Below are 23703 nucleotides of genomic sequence, written 5' to 3'. Positions count from 1 at the left end.
CAGCCTTGTTTAGTTGCCAAAGTTTGGAGGTGCCAAATTACTGTTACAGCACTGTAGCACACTGTAGCGTTTCGTTTGTATTTGTGAATTATTGTCCAAACATTGACTAATTAGGCTTAAAAGATTCGTCTCGCAATGTACAACAAAACTGTGCAATTAATTTTTAATTTCGTCTACATTTAGTACTCCATGCATATACCACAAGTTTGATGTGATGGGGAATCTTCTTTTTGCATAGTGCCAAAGTTGGGATTTTGGAGGGAAGTAAACAAGGACCAAGCTAGCTATACTCACACTCTTTAAAGGGGCAATCTGCAAGCTTATTTTGATTGACAAGATGTTGATAAAGATTTTGCTAAGGTACTCCGAAATACCCTGGACCATCCATTTAGTTACATATTACCTCGAGGTAATAGATCACCCATAATTGTTGTTGTTTCACAAAAGTGGGATAAATTTGCAAGAAATCCAGCATAACCAATCAACCAGATTTTGCTCCAAGTCTGTTATTTTTCTTATTTCTAGTTAGCGTGTAACCTTTTTTTTTCAAGCGCCACATGCATGGTTTGCCGTGTTTTTTTTAAAAAAAAATTGCAATGTTTCTTGCATGCGAATAATAAAGCTCTTTGGTTTTGTCCTGCTCTGATAGCTTATTGGCTTTGGCATCTTCCTGCCATTTCTTCTTCTTTTGACTCGGTCTCCTCTTGTTGCAACGAGCCAATGACCCGCCGTGGACATTCGTCACCATTTGCGTCATGCACGACCAACAAAGCCGCCAGTCCGCCACGATCCGATGTGTGGTCAGCCTGACTCCAACGCCGGTAACGGGTGACCGCAGCTAGTACGTACTGGAGCCTGTGGAGATCATTTGTGCCGACCCTGCCGTTGCGCAGCACTGATAGCACGAGTACCATCATCCGTCGCCATAAAAGTCCAGTGGCGGACCATAAAACGAGGAGGTTTTAGTTATGTTTCAAAAACCTTCGAGAGACTAAGGTAAATCTTGAGATTGATGAAGTCATAATGTTATTCATGGGAACATCGTCTACTGGAAAAAAAAATAGCACTGGTTAATTTCTAAAGAGCAGGGTCTATTTATGTTTTATTTTCTCAAGTGCCTCCGAGAGACTAAATCAGTAAATCTTGAGAGTCACAATAGGTGCCTCGCTGAGAACGCTGCCTACCACTAAAAGAATGGAGCTGGTTCATACAATAAATCTAAGAAATATGCGAACACGCTGAGTTGACTCGAACCCGGATAAGAAAGTTTCACCACAAGGGATCTTAGCGGGTGTTTGGATACTATGTGCTAAACTTTAGCAGTGTCACATTGGATGTTCGGATGCTAATTAGGAGGACTAAGCATGAGCTAATTACAAAACTAATTGCACAAATGGAGTCTAATTCGCGAGACGAATCTATTAAGCCTAATCAATCCATCATTAGCAAATGGTTACTGTAGCACCACATTATCAAATTATGGACTAATTAGGCTTAATAGATTCGTCTCGCGAATTAGACTCCATCTGTGCAATTAGTTTTGTAATTAGCCTATATTTAATACTCCTAATTAGTATCCAAATATCGGATGTTTAACTTTAGCACCTTGGAGCCAAACAGGCCCTTATAAGCTAAACTAGGGTTAGCTCGTAGGGAAGTATTATGTTAATAAGCCCAGCACCATTACCATATGCAAATTTATGACAAAAGATGCCATATGATATCTTAGAACTATTGGTGGGGTAGTTCAATGGATAACCTAAAGATCCACTAATTAAAAAGTTATCTAATATTCCCGACCCAGTAATGTGGATTTTTTTTACCTGAATTTGCTTAACCAGGCTATGCTTGGGAAAAAAGGCTGCAGAATTATTGTAACACAGCCATGCAGCAGAGTTATCAAAGACACATTGTTCTAAAAGCATTATCTTACTACCACTTAATTAGAGATTTTTTTAAAAAAACCTCCACATTAATCTTCACGAGAAGCGATAATCTGAAAACTCTTATAAAAGAAAGAAACATCCGACCATCGATGCCGGACTCTATGATCATAGCCTTAGATCTATTATATTTTTTAAAGAATACCTATAACTGTAATTATGAAAATAGCTGAAAGTAACCTACCATCTATATAAAAATTTACCCACCTCTACCATTATAAAAGTAACCTAAATTAATAAATTAATCCGGTAATCTTTATCCAGACTACCGATATGCCATTATTTTAAAACAATAACTTTTAGTAACCATCTAAATTACCACATCTACTAGTGTTAAAATCATCTAAAGTAATCCTTAAATCTTAATCTAAATTACCAACATATGGCATTATAAAAAAGAATAACCCAAAGTACAATTATAGATAACCCGATTCTACCATTGTTAGTGAAAATAATATATGCATGATGTGTGTAACCATATAAACCATGTATATACGTATGGAAAAATCAATGAGAATATCAATTTTCATGTTAAACACATACATCTCTGAACATAACCAATCTGAAAGTAGCACATACCAAACTGAAAGTAACACAAACCAAACTGAAAGCAACACATCGAGTTCGGCAGGGGTGCGCCTCCAGTTGAAATATTTGTGGAACTTGAAGATTCCACCGGAGTTGATTTTTTTGTGTGGTTTAGAGTTACACACAATTCCTTACCAATCGAAGCTGAATTATTTGAATTAGCCGATGAGAACCACTGAAGCCGGTGTGATGAAACTGAATACTAATGATGCTTTTAACCTGAAATCTCACACTAGAGGAACATGTTGATGGCAGAGTCCAGTTCCGTACTTATTTGTATGATGAGATTAGTGCATGTCCTTCAGCTTGATCTCGATCAACCTCAACCGCTGCCGAATTACACAATTTTTTCCAAATTGAACTAAAAATAAATAAATAGATAAATGTTTCTTCCCTCATGTGTTCACTTGATTGAGTTAAATTTCACTTCATGGATCATTTATACAAGTGCAAGCAGAGCTGAAGGAATGGTACTATATTCAACCGGAGGAATGAAACATTTGAAAGGGAAAATAGGTTCAACAGATTTATTTCATTACACCCGTACATTTGTTTCTCTTCATATCAGCTAACAGTCCGAAAAAGAAACATGTGTGTACTAATGATACTAATGATGAAGAATAGTGGAAATCAATAATAAACTAATGATGCATGAATCATGCACATTATTAGCCTTGTTCAAATCGGTGAAATCCATGATTAAGCTTCGGTGAAATCCATGATTAAGCTTGAGTAGCAGCCTTCCTGTTGCTATCCTCTTCAAGAAAAGGGTAGTCTGTGTATCCAACGACAGGGTCCTGTGTGTAGAACGTCGAGCGGTCATACTTGTTTAGCGGCGCGTCTAGCTCAAACCTCCTAGGCAGGTCTGGATTGGCTAGGAAGAGCCTTCCGTACGCGACAAGGTCAGCATAGCCTTCTGCCACTACCTTGTTGCCTTCCTCTCGGTCATACCCACCGGCGGCGATGAACGTGCCATTGAACGCCTTCCTGAATGGCAAGAGGCGGTGTGGAATCTGCCTGCGGCCATCGACGATAGCCATCCGGGGCTCCACCATGTGGCAGTAGAGGAAGCCCTCGTGCTTGTTGAGCTGTTGAATCATGTAGTGGCCAAGAGCTATCGGGTCGGAGTCCACACAATCCACGAAGTCGACGAACGGTGATAGTCTAATGCCCACACGGTGCGCACCCACCTCATGGACGATGGCATCGATGACCTCAACAGCAAAGCGGCACCGGTTCTCAAGGCTACCGCCGTATTCGTCCGTGCGGTCATTAGAGCTGTCCTTCATGAACTGCTCCAGGAGGTATCCGTGCGCGCCGTGGATCTCTACACCGTCAAACCCTGCCTCGATGGCGTTCCGCGCGGCCCGTCTGAAGTCGTCGACGATCCCCGAGATCTCCTTGGTCTGCAGCCGGCGCGGCTTGGAGTACACCATGCCGGACTCGGGGTCCGGGGAAATCTGCTTGTCCGTGCTCGAGATAGGCGCCTGCTCGTCAGGCTGAAACTCTGTCAATTGAGCCAAAAGAAAAATATCAGCAACCAACTAGCAACAGAACAAGCAGATGGTTAGGGTATGCTCGTAGATGGAAACTCACTGTTGTTGGAGACCCTGCCGACGTGCCAAATCTGGCAGAAGAAGAGCGCGCCCTTGCGGTGGACGGCATCGACGATGGGCTTCCACGCCTCGACCTGCTCCTGCGTCCAGATGCCGGGCGTTTCCGGGTAGCCCTGCGCGGTGGCGGACACCCCCGTGGCCTCGGCGATGACGAGGCCGCCCTTGGTGGCGCGCTGCGAGTAGTACACGGCGGCGTGCGGCTGCGGCACGTTGCCGTAGGAGCGACACCGCGTCAGGGGCGCAAGGACCACCCGGTGGGAGAGCTGGAACTGGCCCATCTTGTACGGCGTCATCAGCGGGATCACCTCCTTGGGAGCTTGATGCACCATCTTGCCTGCCTGATCCTGATCGGCCTCGGTCGCCGGCGTGCCGGAGATGCGATGGAACGCCGCAGCTGCTCGCTTTGCTCTCTGCTCTGGCCTCTGCTTGCTTCACTTGCTCTGCTTCTTGCTTGAAAGCTTCTGCTTCTCCAACCGGGCAGGGTGTGGCCCTATTTATACGTGTCGGGGTGGGCGGTCAAGGCCTGGTGATGCCTATTGGATTCCTTTTTTTCCTAACCGCCGGGCGCCGTTTCTTTTCTGAATCGTCCAGATTGTTCCCATCCCTGGACCTGCGTCACCCTTTGCGTCATCCAGTCTGTAGGTGCCGCAACAGCAGGCATGATGATGTCTCGTTTTCTCACGCAGGTCCGCACGTGAGCTTTCAGACTGTCGGATTCCTCGACTCTGATGTTGAAGTGCCAATCAGTCTTTTCTTTTTTAGAAAGACGAAGTGTCAATCAGTCAATCACACACTAACAACAGATGACGCGACTAGGGCGTATGCGTATACGTACCCTTCGGATGGGTACAGCGTTACAGCCTATGATCATTGTTACAAAGGTTCATCATCAACAAAAGGCAATTAGATGCATTGCCTAAAATTATATATTGGTATATATCACATGGTGTTTAAGAATTTTGTCATATATATGTCACGTAGAGTTTAAGAATTTTTCCATAAGCTTTTTTGTTGCAAATACTCACACCTACTTAATTTTGTTCAAAAAAAACAGCACCGGTGCACATATGCTTAATCGATACAGTCATGTTTTTATTAATTTTGAGCCGCTGATATAGCCTTTATCAAGTATAATCTCGATATTTTTAGGATTTCACTGGAATTAATTTTGAGCCGCTGATATAGCCTTTATCAAGTATAATCTCGATATTTTTAGGATTTCACCGGAAAAAACCCTAATAGGAGCTTTCATTTATCACAACAACTTTTGCTATTTGTAAAAATGTAACTATAACATGGTGAATAAGCATAGTCCAAGCACTTAAGGAAGCTTAATTCAGCTAGTTGAGCCTTTCGTAACTCTGCATTGCTGAAAACTTGTGGAATCATTTAACCATACTAGTGTATCAACCCGTGCAGGAGCGAATGTTTTTAAAAGTTATTGTATTTAAAAATTATTTAGAAATTAAACTCCTAACTAATAATCAAAATTGTTTACCTACTATTTTCTCATTTTTTCAATACTTCAACATAATATTTATATTGATGTGTACTTATGTTTATCCAATTGTGATTGATTTTTAATTAGCAATTACTCTATACATTTTTTTCATCCACATTCACACTTTTTCATTTTGTATCACAGCTCCATACGTTGTGTTTAGCATGGAAATCAATATTTTTCATCAATTCCTCACATACATGTATAAATAATTTAAATGGTGATACTCATTATGTGTATATACTTTAATTTAGTATTTCTATATTAACAATGGCATAAATAGGTAATTTAGAATCATATATTAGTTTACTTTTGGATATTTTTGTATGATGCACATGAAGATAATTAGATTAAAATTAAGGTGTTTACTTTAGGTTATTTTTAATGATGATATACATGGATAACTTAGATACAAATTTAGAATGTCATTTTAAGTTATGCTTTATAATGACATGTATGAATAAATTGGATCAAGATTATGGGGTTAGTTTAGATTATTTTTATAGTGACCGATCTCGGTAATTTAGATATAGGTATAGAGTTTATTTTTGAATATTTTCATAATGATAGTGATAGGTAAATTTTTAGAAAATATAATAGACCAATGGCTATCAATATTAGAGTTTGTAGGATTGATGTTTGATATTTTTATTTTTGTGAGAATTTCTAGGATTTGTTTCTTTTTTTAGCGTGTCTCGTGGGAACTAATGTGTAGTCTCCAATGAAAAAAAAATAAGACCACATTGCTACAAAACTATTACCATGAGCTAGCTCTCATCTGTTAAATATTCAAACACAATACTTATATAGATATTGTTGGCGCTAGAAATCGGCTGATCAAATTCCCAGCGTCGGACACACGACCCGGGAGAATCTGCTTAGCTCCTGTTCGGGTGATTGCCTTGGTGCAGTTCGCGTGGCGTGCCAGCCAATCTGACCTGTTGATTGGCAAGGAAACAAACGTGTCAATTCCCAGAGGTTGCGATCGGCTAAAGTTCCGATCTCGAGAAAGCTTATCAGCGAATCGGCCGATTTACCGTAATAAAGAAATCGGCTATGATGCGGCCGATTACCAGGCAACGTTAATAAAGAAGACTGCTAGAGTAATCTAAACAACACTACAGTAGCAACACTAGGAACAGATCTAATCGGCCATGCATAAAATGAATAGATCAAACAATGGAGTACAAGGAAAGCCGAAATTACCTATTCCTAGCTGGATAACTAGTGATAAAACTAGAATCAACAGGTAAAACCTATAATTCTAGTAAATACCGATAACTGATGAATAAATCTAAACGAAACGACAGCGATGCGCCCGAAGTTAAAGCTTAGAATTTACTCGATAAGTAGAACTTACAAGATCGGTCGGAGGTCAAGTTGATGCAGCCCCGGCAACCCGTACGAACTCATGAAAAAGGAGAAAAAAGTGTTGGCGAAGTCGCCTGCTTGAAAGTAAGTACGAGGAAATAGTAGTTTGTTGTATTGAGTTGATGATGATTACAGATCTACAAGGGTGGCTATTTATAGCCCCGTACAGACGACTTCTTATCCGACTAGAACTCTATCCCTAAATTTAAACAGAAAACGAATATTTACAAGTACGATTCGTACTAGGTCGATTATCACGCACTTCATGGGCTCATTCCCTCTTCATCCTCATAATCCTTTTTAAGCCCACACCGGCCCAACTATTCCAACCTCCTAATCGGCCGATCACCTCATCGGCAAGGGGTAACAGATCAGGACCCACATGTCGAGGGCTCAGACTTACTCTGACCCTGGAAACTAAGGTCGGGCGAGGCGGAGATCCTCCTTTGGAGGGTCGGGCGCGACCGATCCCAAACCTCAGGGGTCGGGCGAGGCGGAACTCCAAGGGTCAATCGGCCGATCCTCGACTGTAGTACCAATCAACCGATCCTCGACTGTAGCACCAATCAACCGATCCTTGACTGTAGCACCAATCGGCCGATTTTCAATCGTCACCCTTGTATCTCGCCGCATCTTCTAATTTCTTCCTCTCCTAACGCCGATTTTACTCGTGTCGAAATCTGGCGTCAACAGATATATACTTATTATCTTCATCCAATTGTGATAGATTTTAATTAGTAATTATTCTATAATATTTTCATCCACATTTATACTGTTTAACTTTTCACTTTGCATCGTAGGTATGTGCTTGAATTTGTTTAATGGATCCTAAGTTTGAGCTATCATCACTTCTTCTGTATCTTTATAAATGGTGACACACTGTATATACTTTAATTATTGTATCATATACCAATAGTATAAGAAATAGATGATTTAGAATCATGTATTGTTGTATATTTTTAATTAAGGCGATTTAGATTCAAATGTAGGGTTACCTCATGTTACTTTTAATAATTAATATAGATGCAAATTTAAGGGGTCACTTTAAGTTTTTTGGGTATTAGTGGTGGGCAATTTAGTTACAAATTTAGGGGGTTATTTTAAATATTTTTATAATGGTATAAGTGGGTAATTTTGATGAAGAGAATAGGGGTTACTTTAGTTAATTTTATATAATGGCAGAGGTGAGTAATTTAGATATAGATTTAGGGGGTTACTTTAGGTTATTTTCATATATAATAGATCCAATGGCTACGATGATTTGAGTCTACTGATTAATAGACAGATATTTTACTTTTTTTGAGAATTTCTAGAATTTCTCTCTTTTTCTAAAGTGTTAACGTAGGAATCATATGTAGCTTCACCTGGAGGCTTCAAAAGGAGCCTCCAATCAGTAATATGCCTATTTAGGTAGGTATTTGCAATAAAATTCTAAGAAAATCTCTAACTCTAGAAAAATAGTGGGATGTTTTTTTTTCAAAATTTCTCCTCTCAATTTGTTTTTTCTATTGTTTTCTTTTCTGACACAAATGTACCTGCATAGAACCCGAAAATCTCAGGAGAGATCAGAGTTATACAATCAGAGCGTGAATCCATTAAAGGTACACAAGGCCACATGGATCATAAAGGTTGGTGTGTGGGTAAAATTTTAGTTCAGGATTTCACAGCTTGGATCCCAGTTGTACTGTACTGCGTGTAATGTCCGTTTAGAAACTCCGAAATTTCCTGTCACATCGAATATTTAGATACTAATTAGGAGTATTAAACATAGATTAATTACAAAATTAATTGTACAGATGGAGGTTAAACGACGAGACGAATCTATTAAGCCTAATTAGTCCATGATTTGACAATGTGGTGCTACAGTAAATATTGCTAATGATGGATTAATTAGGTTTAATAGATTCGTATCGGGAATTAGCCTCATCTGTGTAATTAATTTTATAATTAGCTCATGTTTAATCCTCCTAATTAGCCTCCGAATATTCGGTGTGACATGAATTTTAGTCCGGACTACAAATCCAACCTGCAACTATTTTTCCCAATAGGAAGAACTAACGCTGCTCGTTGGCATTTCCAAATCTGGAACGGCGTGCAGGTCCAGCAGATCGCGACCCTATCCTACCGGTGGCAGAATTTTCCCACGAGGCGTTGACGCACACGGCACACGCGGCGTATCGCATCCCCAGATGCGTCGGCCGACCGAAAGCAGCAACGCGAAGGCTCTCCTTTGTCCTTTCCCCAGCAGCCGTCGGCTGACTGGCAGCTGAGATACTTGCTTACATCCTGCCGACGTCAGAGCTTGCGGGTTCCAGAATCCAGAACACGGACAAAACGCGATCGCGGGGGTATCATAATCAGCCCAGCTCAAAAGCTCAGCCTTCGTTCTGGGCTTCTGTTCTGGTCCAAAACAAATGGAAAGGCAGCAGCCATGCATGGGCTCAAGCAAGCATCGACACGCCTTTGTTGGGCCGGAAAGAGCAAAAACAATGCATTGCTTTTTGTGAGTCGGTGAGAAAAGAATAAGAGCCGGACCACAGTTGTGATATGTGAATTGTCAATTGGTGGCCTGGAGCCGACCAGTCACTTTGTTTTCAGACTTCTTCGATCGTGCGGAAAGGGCGAAAGCACAAAGCTACTGTGATGTGCTGGCAGTAGTGCAGCCACTTTTACACATGCTCTTTGTTCTATATGCAAATTACAACCGCATGACGGCATGAGGAGCATGACTGCTGCACGTGCACGCAAAAATCATCCATCCCCAATTCTTCATCGAGTTGAGATTTCACGCAAAAATCCCCAAGGTGGAAAGAACCTTCGCCGAATCTCAGCAAGACACTGCGGCCTGTGGGCGCCGACGCTAATGGTCTACGGCAGAATCAGGATATATTTTTGAAAATTGAGATTTCACCAGAATTTCAATAAATTTTCAAAGAATTTCGGTTCGCCTAATTTTCCCCAACCCCACTACCAGGAGCAACTAGGGTCACAGGCCGCCGCCACCAAAAAGAAATGGCAATCACTACACCGCCGGCCGGCGATGTCGGTGCGCGCTCGCGTTCGGTTCACCGCGGCGCCACCGATACGGAGAACTCGGTGGGCACTTGGACCTTCTGCTCCCACGCCCGGGATTCGAGGTAAACCTTGGAAATCTTCCCCGCGACCCACGTCATGTCCGGCCGGTCCTCCGCCGCCGCGCACCGGAGCGCCACTTCCACCAGCCTCTCCGCGGCCGCAATGGGGAACGAGTCACCTAGCCTCCTGTCGACCCAATTCCTCACGGATCCACCAGCCGCCGCCGCCGCGGCCGTCTCGAGGACCGACACCCGCTGGAACTCCTTGGTGCCCCTGTCGAAGCGGTACCTCGCTGGCTCCTCCCCGGAGAGCAGCTCCAGCAGCAGCACCCCGAAGGCGTACACGTCCGCCTCCCGCGACGGCTCGCCCGAGTCCGGCGCCGCGTAGGGGGATTCCCCGGCCTCCCGGGCGGCGGCGGGGTCCGCCAATTCCACCGCGCCGAAGTGGGTGAGCCGCGCGCGGAGGCCAGGGTCGGACACGATGACGGCGGCGGGCGAGACGCGGCCGTGGACGGAGCCCGCGTGGTGGTGGACGTACTCGAGCCCCTGGGCCACGTCGGCGGCGACCTGGACGCGGGAGACCCAGGTGCGGAGTGCCGTGAAGCTGGGGTTCCGCGGGCTGCGGAGGCACGCCGCCAGCGTGGCGCCCCCCGGCGGGAGCTCGTAGGCGAGGTAGAGGTGGGCGCCCGCGGGGCACGCGCCCAGCAGCCGCGCGAGGCTGGTGTGGTGGTACCTGCCGATCCTGGCGAGCGCGGCGGCGTCCACGGCCGCGGCCGCGCCGGGTCCGGGGCGGCACTGGAGCTGGAAGAGCGCCGCGTCGCGCCCGCGGAGGGAGCAGCGCCAGTAGGCGGCGGCGGAGGCGCTGCCCCCGGCGCGCTTGGCGAGGAAGCTGTTGGTGGCCGCGGCGAGCTCCTGGAACGGGTAGAGGACGGGCGGGTCCGGGAGCGAGGCGCGCGCCGCGGCGAGGGACGCGCGGCTGGAGGACGCGGAGGAGGTGGACGACGACGAGGTGGCGCCCCGGCGCTGTTCGCTGGCCGTCCCCGTGCCCGTGCCGGAGGGTCCTGCCCCCGAGTAGGAGGACGTGGAGGGGGCGGAGGCGGAGGAGACCCCTGCCGCGGCGAGGCGGCGCTTGGCGGAGGACGAGACGGAGGAGCGGCGGGACGAGGGGGCGGCGGCCGCGGGCTGCGACGCCAACGCGTCGGAGGAGCCGGCCCTGGGCTTGCACATCGCCCGTTCCCGTTGCGACCGCGTCCAGCTGCGGCTGCGGCTCGGGGTTGCGACCGCGCCAGAGCAGAGCATATCCCGCGAGACGCGTGCTCTGCTGGCTCTGCCGTTGGGATGTCGGGGGCGACGGCTAAGAGCAGCTCGTGTCCACTGCCAAAAATCTTAGATAGTGTTTGGTTCGTGCTAAGGTAATGTAAACGCAAAGGGAATCAAATTACGGTGTATTTGGAGGTGGAATGGGTGATTGCCCTCTTTATTTGGTTGCACTCTGGTAACGTAATCAGATTACTGTGTGGGTGCTATATCTGATTACGGTGGGGGAGGAGGGGTAACAAGCTTGTATAGATATTATTTAGGTAAGGGATTCGATTACAGTGTCAATTGATTACGAACCACTGCAACCAAACATATGTAATGGGATTCGTTACCTTCAGTAATCAGATTACGTTACATTTGAGCCAACCAAACACTACCTTAAATGCTCTCTTCGCTTCAGCTTATCAGCCGACTTATCAGCCACTAAAGAGTATTTTTCTCTGATAACAAATCAACCGTTTTAGCTTTTCAGCCGGCTTACAAGTCCAACCAAACACAGTCTTTTCTCTCCTTCTCCAATAATTACTTTTGTATTTTAAATGTTCTCCAATAATTACTGCTCGCAGCCCGTCGTTCCCCTCCTCTGTGGGTGGCTCGAGGTGGTAAGGTACGACTTCCGAGCATAGCGAGGTGGCCCCAAGATGGAGGAAGGGCATAGCGCGGAGGTGTGGTGGAGCGCCTTAGAGATCGACAAGGCTGTGGACATGTCCGGCGCACCAAAACCAACGGTCGATAGGGGAGAGCACCAAAGAGGGTTGCTTCTTCCTTGCATCAAGGGGAGAGGAGGTGAGTTTTTAGCAATTGCTGAAAAATTTTTGGTATTGGAGATCTCGTTAGTAGTCTGCTGGAGTTTTCTTCCATCTCTAAAATCTCAAAAAAAAAGTAATTTTTTTATTGAGGATGAATACGAGGAATCTGCTGGAGATGCTCGCCCGTGGAGATGCTCGCACGTGGGTTAGCCACACGGCGCGACCGTCCCCGCCTGCCTGGTTTCGCAGGACGCAGCGCAGAGAGCGCGCGAGTGCTTCACGTTTCACACTCGTTGGGTAGCGTCACGGGCTGTTGGAATCTGTTGCCGTAGTACTGTTGCCACGGTTGCTTCCTTCTCTCCACGGCCGTCCTCCAATGACCCGTCGTAGTTCTCAGCCAACCAAACGCGACACCTTGCCTATGCCTGCCCTACGACTACTAGCCCTTTGGGTGTTTCATGTGTACACATAGCATGATGTAACAACGAATGACAATCAACTGGGTCAAGATAAGCTAGCTTCTGCTGATCTGAGTGCGTATTCTCCTCTCCAGCTAGCATTATCCTATACGGGAGGGGAGTATCAACTATCAAGGCGTGCAATAAGCTGGGCACGCGCCGGCTGGCTGCTAGTTATTCTATCTGTGATTATGTCACAAAATCAAGAGGAAACAAGCTTTATATTGCATGACAGGGGATCTCTTTCCCAGCTTACCCGGGCAGCCAGTGACGACATTCTGGGTTCGGAGATATAGTAACTAGTAAGGCACAAACACCTTCCATAGATCATATTGGGGGACGTTTGGTTCACTTTGCTTATTTTTAGCATGTGTCACATCGAATGTTTAAATACTAATTAGGAGTATTAAATGTAGACTATTTACAAAAACCCATTATATAAGTGGAAGCTAAACGGCGAGACGAATCTATTAAGCCTAATTAATCCATCATTAGCAAATGTTTACTGTAGCAACACATTGTCAAATCATGGACTAATTAGGCTTAATAGATTCGTCTCGTCGTTTAACCTCCACTTATGTAATAGGTTTTATAAATAGTCTACGTTTAATTCTCCTAATTAGTATCGATGTGATGGGTGCTAAAAATAAGCACACGTAACCAAACCAGGCCTGAGCCGATTTTACCACTGATCTGGTCAAATCTTGCATGCTAATTTAGCTCTGCCGTACGCTTACTGCAATCGAGGCAGGCCGGCTGGCCGGAGGACCAGAGGAGGATTCCACCGGGCCTGCGTGCGGCCACAGCCCAACGACATCCTAGCCTCGAGTGGATGAGCCAGGGAACAGCTTTCCGGTGTCCACGTCAGCTTTGACTTTGAGGATCCTAGCACGACAACTACTCTCGTACCCTGTCGCCGCGCCGCCGCCGTCGTGTTGTTCAATTCGTGCAGGAGCTAGCCAGATCATAGCAAGCACGGCCAGGCTGCTTGCGGCGTGGCCCCTTGCCTTGTCTCACGGCCGCGCTCACTTCCCTCCTGTGTTCCTCGACGCGTTCCCACCGCTGCAGCGACGCGTACACGTTGGACAGGCCGTACGCGGCGCCGTCCCCGACGTCCAGCTCCGAGATCCGGCGCGCCGCCCACTCGCTCAGCCTCACCCCGTCCTCCTGCCGCTCCGGGGCGCGCGCGTCGAGCAGGAGGCTTCCGAGGACCTTGGCGTTGGGCCGGCCGGGCATCGTCCGCACGAGCCGCGCGGCCTCGTCGGCGTGGCCCGCGCGGCACAGGAGGTCCGCCATGCAGCCGTAGTGCTCGGTCCGGGGCGCCACGCCGTGCACCGGCAGCATGTCGGTGAAGAGCTTCCGGCCCGCAGGCACCAGCCCCGAGTGGCTGCACGCCGACAGGACCGCCACGAACGTCACCCCGTCCGGCTTGACGTTGTCCCCATTCGGCCTTCCCTCGACCATGTCGTGGAACGCGGCCACGGCGTCCTCGCCTCGGCCGTTCATGCCGAGCCCCGCGATCACCGTGTTCCAGCAGAAGAGGTTGGGGCGGCAGGGCATGGTGCGGAAGACGTCGAGCGCGCCGTCCACGCTCCCGCACTTGAAGTACATGTCCATGAGGGCGTTGCTCAGCACGGCGTCGGTCCGTGTCCCCTGGTGCCGGATCTGGAGGTGGATCCGCCGGCCCAGGGCGAAATCCCCCACCTGGGTGCACGCGGTTACCGCTGTAGCCATGGTCACCGTGGTGGGCTTCAGCTTGTGTTCCTCCTGCCGCTGCTGTTGCTGATAAATGTGCATCAGACGGTGGAATATGGCAATGGCGGTGGCGGGGTCCCCTCGGTGCAAATACCCGGCCATCACCGTGTTCCACGTCACGACGTCCGGCAACGAGGAGCCCATACGGTCGAACAGGTCTCGCGCGGCGTCCATCCGCCCGGCCTTGCAGTACCCGTCGATCATCGCGTTCCATGACACGACGCTGCTGCGCCCCGCGCGGAGGCTCGCCTCGAAGACCAGCCTCGCCGAGCCGAGGTCCCCGGCCCTGCAGTAGCACGTGACCATGGTGTTCCACGAGGCGGGGGTCCTTTCCAGCATACGGTCGAACAGCTCCCGGGCGTCAGCGACCCTCCCGGCGGCGCCGAGCGCGGCGAGCATGGCGTTGAAGGCGACCACGTCCCTGCGCGGCATTTCGTCGAACAGCCACTGGGCGGGAGCAAGGAGACCCCGCCTCGCGTAGCGGGTCAGCAAGGCGGTGGCCAGGACCACGTCGGAGGCGAGGCCCAGCTTCCAAGCGAGGGAGTGAAGGGCCTGCGCTTCCCGGCAACCGGCACACGCAGTGACCGCTCGGACGAGGGCGGCGTGGGCGTGCGGAAGCATGGGATTGTGGAAGCACCCCAAGCGGTCGACGGGTTTTTCTGCATGCGCGCGCCTGTGGCATACTGGAGTTTTTCTTTGCGGTCCCACATTATAGCGGCGAGCACACATTCTTGACTCCCGAAGCTATAGTTGTCCATCTGGCCCGCGGCCCATGGACCGGCCCACAGCACGGCATTTTGATCCGACCCAGGCACAGCACGGCACGACGGCCTTGCAGGCCGGCCTGGCCCGGCCCAGCCTACACCACGGGTTGTGCCTGGGCTGCTGCCTCGGCCCGTGGGCTAGCACGACACGGCCTATTTAGCCCGTGGGCTGGCACGACACGGCCTATTTAGGCCTAATAGGTCTGTTTAGGCCTAATAGGTCTATTTTGGCCCGGCTAAGAGGTCGGCCCATATGAACTCTCCAGCCCAAACAGCCTGTTCCAGCGGCGCGCTCCTCTTCTACCAGGTTCTAGCCGCCTCCTCCCGACCCTTCGCCTCCCCCGCCTCCTTCCGACCCTCCGCCTCCTCCTAGCTCCTACGCGGCCGTGCCCTTCGCCGCCGCCTCCCGGCCCTCCTGGCTGGCCGGCTCCCGCCGCGTCTCGACCCTCCCTCGCGCGGTCGCGTCCTCCGCAGCTCCGCCGCTTCCCCTGCCAGGCCGCCGCGATTCGGCTGGCACCAGCGCCGCCAGGACAAGTGATCAGCGCGGTGAGGAGGAGCTTCAGGGCGGAGGCGTCGATGGGCAGGAGGCGAGGCAGAGGGAGAGCATGTAGACAGCAGCCGGTGACAGGGGGTATTATACGGTGCACGGAGCAGTGATGCGGGCCAGCACAAGCACGGCCAGCCCACTAAGGCCCGCCGGGCCAGTGGGCTGGCACGGATCACCTAAGAAGGTTGTGGGCCATGCTTGGGCCCGGCCTGTTACTATGCGGGCCTAAGCAGGCCGGACCTAATCGGGCCGAGCCAAACCATGCCCGTGCCAGGGCGAGCTGGGCTACCCGTTTGGCCATCTATACCCGAAGCCGACCATCAAGGTACGGGCAAGCCTTTGCTCCTAGAACGCCTCTCCTCTGGTGGAGAGACTTCCCTGATGTAGATGAAGCTGTTTTGCAAAACGTTTGGTAAAACGACTCCTCGTGTTTTGTCATGAGTTCGATGAAGATGTCAAATGTCCATTATATCCTGATTATTTTGTATTATAATTTTCATCAATTTACATCGTGGTTTCAGTTGAAACAAAAAATGATTAATTAATATAATCTAGATTAACTAATAATTTCTTTTTTCTATTTTCATTCCTTTATGTTTTATTTTTTCTATATTTTTTCTTTTCCTCTTTTTATTTTTCTCTTTTCTCCCCTTCTTTTCTTCACTCATTCGATGGCACTTTATTTTCAGAGTGTAAACAGAATCTAGTTGCGCGTGCTCACAAGAAAGCAGACGCGATTCAAAAAGCCGAGGAGTATCGCCTTAAGGCACAACAACTTGAAGTCGACCTCAAGAAGGCTAAAGATTACGCCGTGGAGCAACTGAAGCAGAAGGACCTGGAGCATGCCGAGCAGAAATAGATCCTTGCTGCATAATTGAAAGGTACGTTTGTGCCAACCTGTCTACTCGGTTCTGTCCTTGGAGTCTTCGTGCTGATGTGTGCTGGTTCGAATGAGCAGATGCCGAAGCGAGGGAGCAGAGGCTAAAGCGACACCTCAAAGAATGCGAGGCTTCAAATGCTTATCTCCAGCAAGAATACGACGTGGCGGTTCACCATGAGTACGCTGTGTCGCGGAAGCTGGCTTACGAGGCCAGCTTGCGCAAAGATATTGACTGATGCTTAGAAGCCGCGATGCAAAGTCTTCAGCGTGACCAATTGGTGATTGCAAGGCTTGAGGTGGAGCTGGAAGATCTACACAGGGCAGACGGTTATGTGATGGACATGGTCCAACCGAAAACTGACCCGACCGCGCTGATGCCACTTCTCGATTGTCTTAAGAGTGCGCCTGGTCGGCTGAAAGAGCTGCTAAAGGACACCGCGATGGAGTGCATCAAGAATGTCTTGGTAGTATTAAAGACGCACTTCCCGTGAATTCCTTTGGAGCGTGTTGGTGCAAGGGTTGCGTCGGATTTCGACGTAGAGAATATTTCGGAACTGGCCGAGGAATTCAATAGTGTAGCAGAAAATATCGTTAAGGAGTTGGACTTGTAAAATAAAACTTACGGTGTATCAAACTATATGATAATACAAGTGATGTAATTGATTTAACGTATGTGGAAAGAAAGAGCTCCATTCCTCCGTTGGTGTATACGACAGGACAACGTGTAGTTGAGGCCTGTAGCCGCTAAGCACCTAGCCTTGCCTGACCAGCATTCTGCTGAGAGCGGATCTCGAGCTTGTAGAAGGGGTGAATGTAAGGTTGTCTAGGTTTCGCGAGCTAAGACGCCGACCACACGAGTTAGTCGTATTGCCTTGAGAAGGGGAGGAGGAGGATGAGAGACCCAGAGGTCGGTGCCTGGGGGAAGCCGCCGAGCTTGAAAGTGAGTGGTTTGTCGAACAGGTCGGACAACCCCCGAGCTTGAAAGCGAGTAGTCTGCCGAACAGGTCAGACAACACCCGAGCATTAGGAACAGCTCGGGCATGGGAACAAGAAGGAAGTAGGTATGCAAAGAACCTCGAAGGTTTTATTCATTAAATAAAAAAGGGAAAAAAAAGAAGACATAACTTTTAAGTCCTGAGGGTAGAAGCGGAGGTGTCTGCCATGGGGGCGATTGTGAGACCATGGTGTCATTCAATGTTCTTGTTGGTGCCAGCCCAGTGGGCGTCTGGGTTTGGCTGGTCATGGTGCTCCTCTCTGTGTTGATCATCGCGGTCATCGCGTCGGTGGTTGCCACGGTTATCGCGGTCATTGTGGTGGCGGTCACGATCGTCGCAATTATCACGGCGGTGGTTGCGGTCGTCGCGGCGACAATCACCACGGTCGTCACGGTCATTGCGATGGCAATTGTCGCGACGATTGTCGTCCTTGCGGTAGTCGTTGCGGGGTGGTCGCTTGTACTCTACCGGAGCGCCGAGTTGTTTCTTGAGGACTGTACAGTCTCGAAGATTATGACGTGCGTCTTTATGGAAGGGGCACGGAGCATTCAGGGTGTCATCAAACTCTTCCCAAAGGAAGATGGTTGGTCTGGCAGGTTGTTCCTCCTCCTCTTCACGGACGGGCTCCAACCGTCCTACCGCGCGGTTACCGTGGCTGCCTCGATGGAGACCGGATTTGCTATGAGCGGATCGGCTTCGAGAGTGCCGGGTAGATGTGGACCAGGAGTGTATTGACCGGCTCTAAGCTAGCTCTTCGATTTGGGCGTTGGTGATGCGGATACATGCCTGGATCCGCCGGAGTGGCTCCAAGTCTAGAAGGTTTTTCCAGATCGGTGAAGGTAGCCCCTAGGTTAGCCAGGGGTGTGGTGAAGACATTGTGGCCGACCTCCTCAAGGTCGGCTTGTAGATTGCGGGCATGCATAGGGCGCCTGCGTCTGCCCCGGGCACCATCCTGGTCGGCGTTGTCACCATCGTTGGCACACTGTGGGTCGGCGTTAGTGGCGAGCGGTGGTCGGCGCTGGTCTCTTGCTGTCTAGGCCCCCATGTTAGCAGCAAGTTGTTAGCGTTGCTGGGCGTCGGCTTGCTCCCATTGTTACCGTACTGCACAATCCCAGTGCTTGGCGTTGTGACCTTCTTCTTGAGAAGAGGTTTCGCTATCCCTGGGTGGATCGTCGGTAGAGACCATGAAGGCTTCATGATTTTGCATGGTGGAGTTGCTCTCGATGTCGTCTCCATAAGGGTTTGGAATCAGGATGATGCGGGGGATCTGGAGCTCACCGCAGTCCGAAAATTGGGTGGGTCTGGGTGGATCTTCAATTGGATTTGAAAAGACTATGCGAGTTTCGCGATAAACACGGCAGCCGAGTTCCTTAGACCAAAGGGGGCGCAGGAAGGACCTTGCGCTGATCTTCCTAGGTGTAGTGCCACCTCGGAGAGATTGATGCACTCAGCAATTGTGTTGCTAATGCGATCGAGCCCTGCGATAAGGTCGGAGGGTGTGGGTGGGCGGGTTGCAGCAAGGATGTTGGGAGTCCTCTCGGAGAGGGAAAGGTTGCCGATCATCTGGGCGAGCGGCACGAAGGTTTCCGGGTAGAGGTCTTGTTCTGTTGGCATAGATCCAACAGACGTCGAGCTGGCGATGGACGCCGAGTTGACGAAAGAAGCGGTGGAATCGGAATCCGCCGTCATGGTCCCGAACTGAAGCTGGATCAGATTAGTGAGGATGTCCTTCATGCTCTTGAGGAAGATGACGCCGGGGTGAGATGCCATCGAGCTCGCTGGGGAGGATCTCACAATCACCCCTACCTGGCGCGCCAATTGTCGGATTTAGTAGCCCGTCAATCCACCTAGGGGTACCTAGATGGTTAATTTGTAGGCAAAGAGGATTGCGAGATCAAGAACTCGAAGGTAATCATGAGAACACGAAGCTTTAGACAGGTTCAGACCTCCGAAGAGTAATACCCTACGTCCTATGTTTTACTGAATTGTATTGCTTGCGTGGGTGCGAAGTAGATTGGATGGGTTGTTTTCTCGGGAGGCGTCCTTGACCACCTTATATAGGTTGACGACCTAGGGTTACAAGTTGGTTTGAATCTAATCTAGTCGGTTGTTACATGGAAAGCAATCTGAGTCGAATTACAACTCGTATCCCACAATATCCGAGTTGATTTGAATTGTCCGGCCTCCTTAACTTGTGTTCCAAGTATCTTCACGTCCTTGGCCCGCACGTTCTTGTTGGACGGGCTCACTTATTAGGACCAGTCAGTATCTTGATCGGTGGCGACCCATGAGGTACCCATATCTCTCAGTTTAATTCTAAAGGACACGAAAGCAAGAAACATCCACCTAAACCTCGTTGTTTATCGACTCATGCGGAGTCGTTCGAGGCAAATCCCTCGTGAATTCAGGCACCGGACAAGACCAAGAACACAATGCAAACGCACCGATCCTACCACCGATTGTCAGCCAGATCCCTTCTATTGAAGAATGAAAAACCCCCTAGATCATTAACCAAATCAGCTTGCCTCGCGACCCCCAAACCACCCAAAAAAATTGCTATGTCCGGAGTGTAGTTTACAAAACCTTTAAAAGATTAAAGTTTCAGCAACACCATGGTTTTGAAAATTACTAGATTTGTTGCATTGAAACACCTTATAGGTTCAAAACTAAAGCATTTGCAAAAACCCGTAATACTTCTCCAAAACTCTAAAAAAACTTTATATACAAATAAGGACTATTGGTTTTTAGGGATAAGAGCACGGTTTGGTCTCTAATCAACTTTACAGATACTACTGCTTTCCTCTGTTCTTCCTACCGCTCATCCAAATGCCCATTCCACCAAAATTCCTGTGTATGCTACTTCACTAAATTCTCTACTTTGCTTATCCTTCAGTTTTTCAATCCTGCGTGTCAAAGGGGCCCTTTGACAGTTTGAACCCAAGTCATCATTTGCCTCCCTCGAACAATTAGTGGAGATAAATTTACTAACGCCAATAAAACAAGGTGCCTTCTAATCATTCATCAATTCACCATATTAAAAATATGCAACGCACATAGTAGTACATAAATAACGGTTCCAATATAGAAATAGTGAGCCTTTCATCTACAAGGACTAGGATGCTGGCAGTAATTTACCATTTTCGTTGCAAATAGAATCAAAATAATTCTGACTTATTTCCTCATTAAATGCATACACATATTAGCATTATTAAATCACGTGTAATATTTGCAAGATTTTAAAGATATCGCCACGTATCCAGCATGATTTTTTAAATAATTTTCCTATTTCTAAAATAGTATTTTCCACGAGATTTGGAAGTTGGCTATTTTTTAAGAGTGCATTAACACTTAAAGATCGACTGATCTGGTGGCAATGTTAATATATCCCATAATATTTTGGATCTGTCTACTTTCAAGAGTGAATTAATGCTAGGATTTTGGAATGTTTATGATGACAATGTTAATATATCCCAAGAGATCTTAAGTTTGGCTATTTTCTCAAAATAAAAGTACATTAATACTACATGATTCTATACTTTGGAATGATCTAGTGATAATGTTAATATAGAGCCTGATTGGTTCCTTGCCTAAAAGTTGGGCAAAAAACTTGCCAATATTTTGGTAAGATAAATGGGAGAGGTTGTCAAATTTTGGTAACAAACCAAACAATGCCAAAAAAAATTGGCTTGCCAAAATTTTGGTAGTGAACTAATGCTGTAACATTTTGGATTTGGCTATTTTTAAGAGAGCATTAATGCTACAAGATTTTGGGATGTTTCTGATGACAATGTTAGTAAATCCCAAGAGACTTTAAGGATGTCTATTTTCTCAAAAATAAAAGTACATTAATACTGCATGGTCCTGGACTATAGAATGATCTGGTAACAATGTTACTATATACCGTAACTTTTGGGTTTGGCTATTTTTTAAGAGTGCATTAAAGGCCACAGGATTTTGGGATGTTTATGATGATAATATTAGTATATCCCAAGAGATTGAGGTTGGCGATTTCTCAAAAGTAATTAATACTACACAATTATGGAATGATCTGGTGACAATGTTTCACCATGGAGATACTACATTTCTTCATTTCTTGTCCCTTAGATAAAAATTATAAATATTATGACGTTAACGAAGTAATTGAATCTCATAAATGCATATCTAGCATAATTAGCTACCACCTATATTAGAGACGCGGTCTATTGGAACAGAAAGAGAATGAAAATCTATATATATAATACTGCACACAAGCTACTGCAAAAAAAATTCATTACAGCATATTTGGCTACCATATCTTCTTCGAGGAGGTAGTGGCCCAACTATTGTTACAGAATGCCACGAGCTATGGTCTTCCTACAGCGATTACTTCTATTCCTCATGCTTTGTTCCGATCAAGTTTCTGAAATATCATGGGGTTATGATCGATGTGGATGCTGGGGGGTTGATACAAAGGTCAAAGCAGCCATCCTCAAGTAGTAGCTCGCTGCTCACAAATGGTGTCGCCGAGCCTCAAGTTAGAAGCGGACAAATAGCCCATGTAAGTCACTAAAATTATATTCTGAATTGTTTATACATGCATCATAAAAAATAAAAAAAATCTAACTATCTGGGTTGTTCCTATTTCTATGAGAAATTTTATCACCGATTTAATCAACTTATGGTGGTACAGTCGGACCAGGTGCAGCTAGAACTAAACCTTGGCCTGGGCTAAGCTATGTTTTTCTAGCTTTAGCCCACTGAGCTATTTGATTTTCGGGAATGCTACATCTGAGCATTTTGTACCCCCTCAAACCCGAATTTTGCTTCCTCCTCCACTCATCAATCCAACGGCGTGCGAGCACCTTCTCCGCCTCTAGCAAGATCTCCAGCAAGGTTAGGGTTCAGGGCTGGGGGTTTTGCTCTAGTAAGCTTCTCTCCATTGCCCAGCTTAGAGGGAAGAATATTGGCAGCAGCCAACCAGGCGGTGGTGGTGGGCTTGCAAGCCGTGAGGCAAGGTGGCGGTGTCACCACGACGGGCTAGTGCAATGGAGGACGATGGTTGGGCAGGGTGGCAATAATGATGGAAGTGGCATGGAGAGGGGGTTGCCTCGGTAGGGGTGAGGAGTGAGCTCAAGGAAAAAGAAGTCATCGTTGGGAGGAGAAAGAAACATGTGTATCCATTTAATCACAATACAAAGGCTGCAAAAATCGAGTGGGGTATCAAGAAATGCCCGGGTGTTGTGTATGACGATCTGCCAATGCATGAGCCTAACATGTCTTGGCGACTTCACGATGATTTTATAACTTAATTCTATTTGCAAGTACAGATTCCAAATATTGCTCTAATAAATCCCATTAAACTGCGGTGCCAGTTTCTTGTACATGTATAATAAGCAATCACTCTAGAACTATTTTATTTACTATTGCACTTATGTTATTTCGACAGGTTGCTCAATATTATTCAAACACAGATATAAAATCTGTTCTTACTGGTGCTATGGAGACATTTGATGTGTATAGCTTCCCAGATTTGAATAGAAAGGACCAGCTAAGCGCATAAAAAATATCGGTAGCAAATGATAACAATCCTGAATTTAATTCTGTGGTCGCTGGATGGATGGTAGGTTTCAAGTCGCCTGTGCAAATGTAATGAATTTATAGAATGATGCTAAATTCTCTGTCTATTATTCTGTCCAGGTAAACCCATCTCTATACGGTGACAGCAAAACACATTTTTTTCACAGAATGGACGGTGCACTTGGCTGTTCTCTTTTTTCCATTTTGTGTACTTAACTATATGCTGCATTTTTTATTATGTATACTTGGAATTTACTTGTTTCCACGAACAGGCTGATAGTCATGCATCTACTGGATGTTACAACTTGGCATGCGATGGTTTTGTGCCTGTAAACAATGCACCTATTACTCCAGGTGATGTTTTAGAGCCAAATAATGGCCAGCTTAAGATCACAATCAAAATATTTAAGGTAAGTAGTCAAAAGTACTGAGCACAAATAACAAATATTTATATCGTATTAATTTTTACTATAATTACAGTTTAGTTCTAAATGCACTATTATTGGTAATAAGTACTGAACTCATAATATTCATGGACAAGATGTGGCATGAAATAAAATTCATGTAAATAATGTCAAATTTTTGA

General features: G+C 47.2%; 3 protein-coding genes across 3 annotated transcripts; all 3 read right to left on the bottom strand.

Moving 5' to 3' along the window:
• Positions 1-2991: 2991 nt before the first annotated feature.
• Positions 2992-4624, bottom strand: LOC117851496 (12-oxophytodienoate reductase 1). The gene is made up of 2 exons (XM_034733320.2): positions 4128-4624; positions 2992-4038 (listed from the first exon to the last, which is right to left on the bottom strand). The coding sequence occupies exons 1-2, from the start codon at positions 4474-4476 to the stop codon at positions 3254-3256; spliced, it is 1134 nt and encodes a 377-aa protein (XP_034589211.1). The 5' UTR covers positions 4477-4624; the 3' UTR covers positions 2992-3253.
• A 5014-nt stretch (positions 4625-9638) lies between these two features.
• LOC117851853 (chitin elicitor receptor kinase 1) lies at positions 9639-11500 on the bottom strand. The gene has a single exon (XM_034733756.2). The coding sequence runs from the start codon at positions 11390-11392 to the stop codon at positions 10085-10087; it is 1308 nt and encodes a 435-aa protein (XP_034589647.1). The 5' UTR covers positions 11393-11500; the 3' UTR covers positions 9639-10084.
• A 1814-nt stretch (positions 11501-13314) lies between these two features.
• Positions 13315-15594, bottom strand: LOC117852128 (uncharacterized). Its single transcript, XM_034734097.2, has one exon. It carries the CDS (start codon positions 15102-15104, stop codon positions 13560-13562), a length of 1545 nt encoding a protein of 514 aa, XP_034589988.2. The 5' UTR covers positions 15105-15594; the 3' UTR covers positions 13315-13559.
• Positions 15595-23703: the final 8109 nt, after the last annotated feature.

The sequence above is a fragment of the Setaria viridis genome, chromosome 4 (genome assembly GCF_005286985.2).
Source record: "Setaria viridis chromosome 4, Setaria_viridis_v4.0, whole genome shotgun sequence".
Lineage (NCBI taxonomy): Eukaryota > Viridiplantae > Streptophyta > Magnoliopsida > Poales > Poaceae > Setaria > Setaria viridis.
Note: the sequence above shows the minus strand (reverse complement) of the source record. Positions and strands in the feature narration are given on the sequence as shown.

Bases quoted from the DNA above. Each gene is read 5' to 3' on its own strand.
- LOC117851496 (XM_034733320.2), bottom strand. From the start codon at position 4,476: ATGGTGCATCAAGCTCCCAAGGAGGTGATCCCGCTGATGACGCCGTAC. The intron at 4,039-4,127 runs GTGAGTTTCCAT...CTCAATTGACAG, and splicing joins CGGCAGGGTCTCCAACAACA to AGTTTCAGCCTGACGAGCAG.
- LOC117851853 (XM_034733756.2), bottom strand. From the start codon at position 11,392: ATGCTCTGCTCTGGCGCGGTCGCAACCCCGAGCCGCAGCCGCAGCTGG.
- LOC117852128 (XM_034734097.2), bottom strand. From the start codon at position 15,104: ATGTGTGCTCGCCGCTATAATGTGGGACCGCAAAGAAAAACTCCAGTA.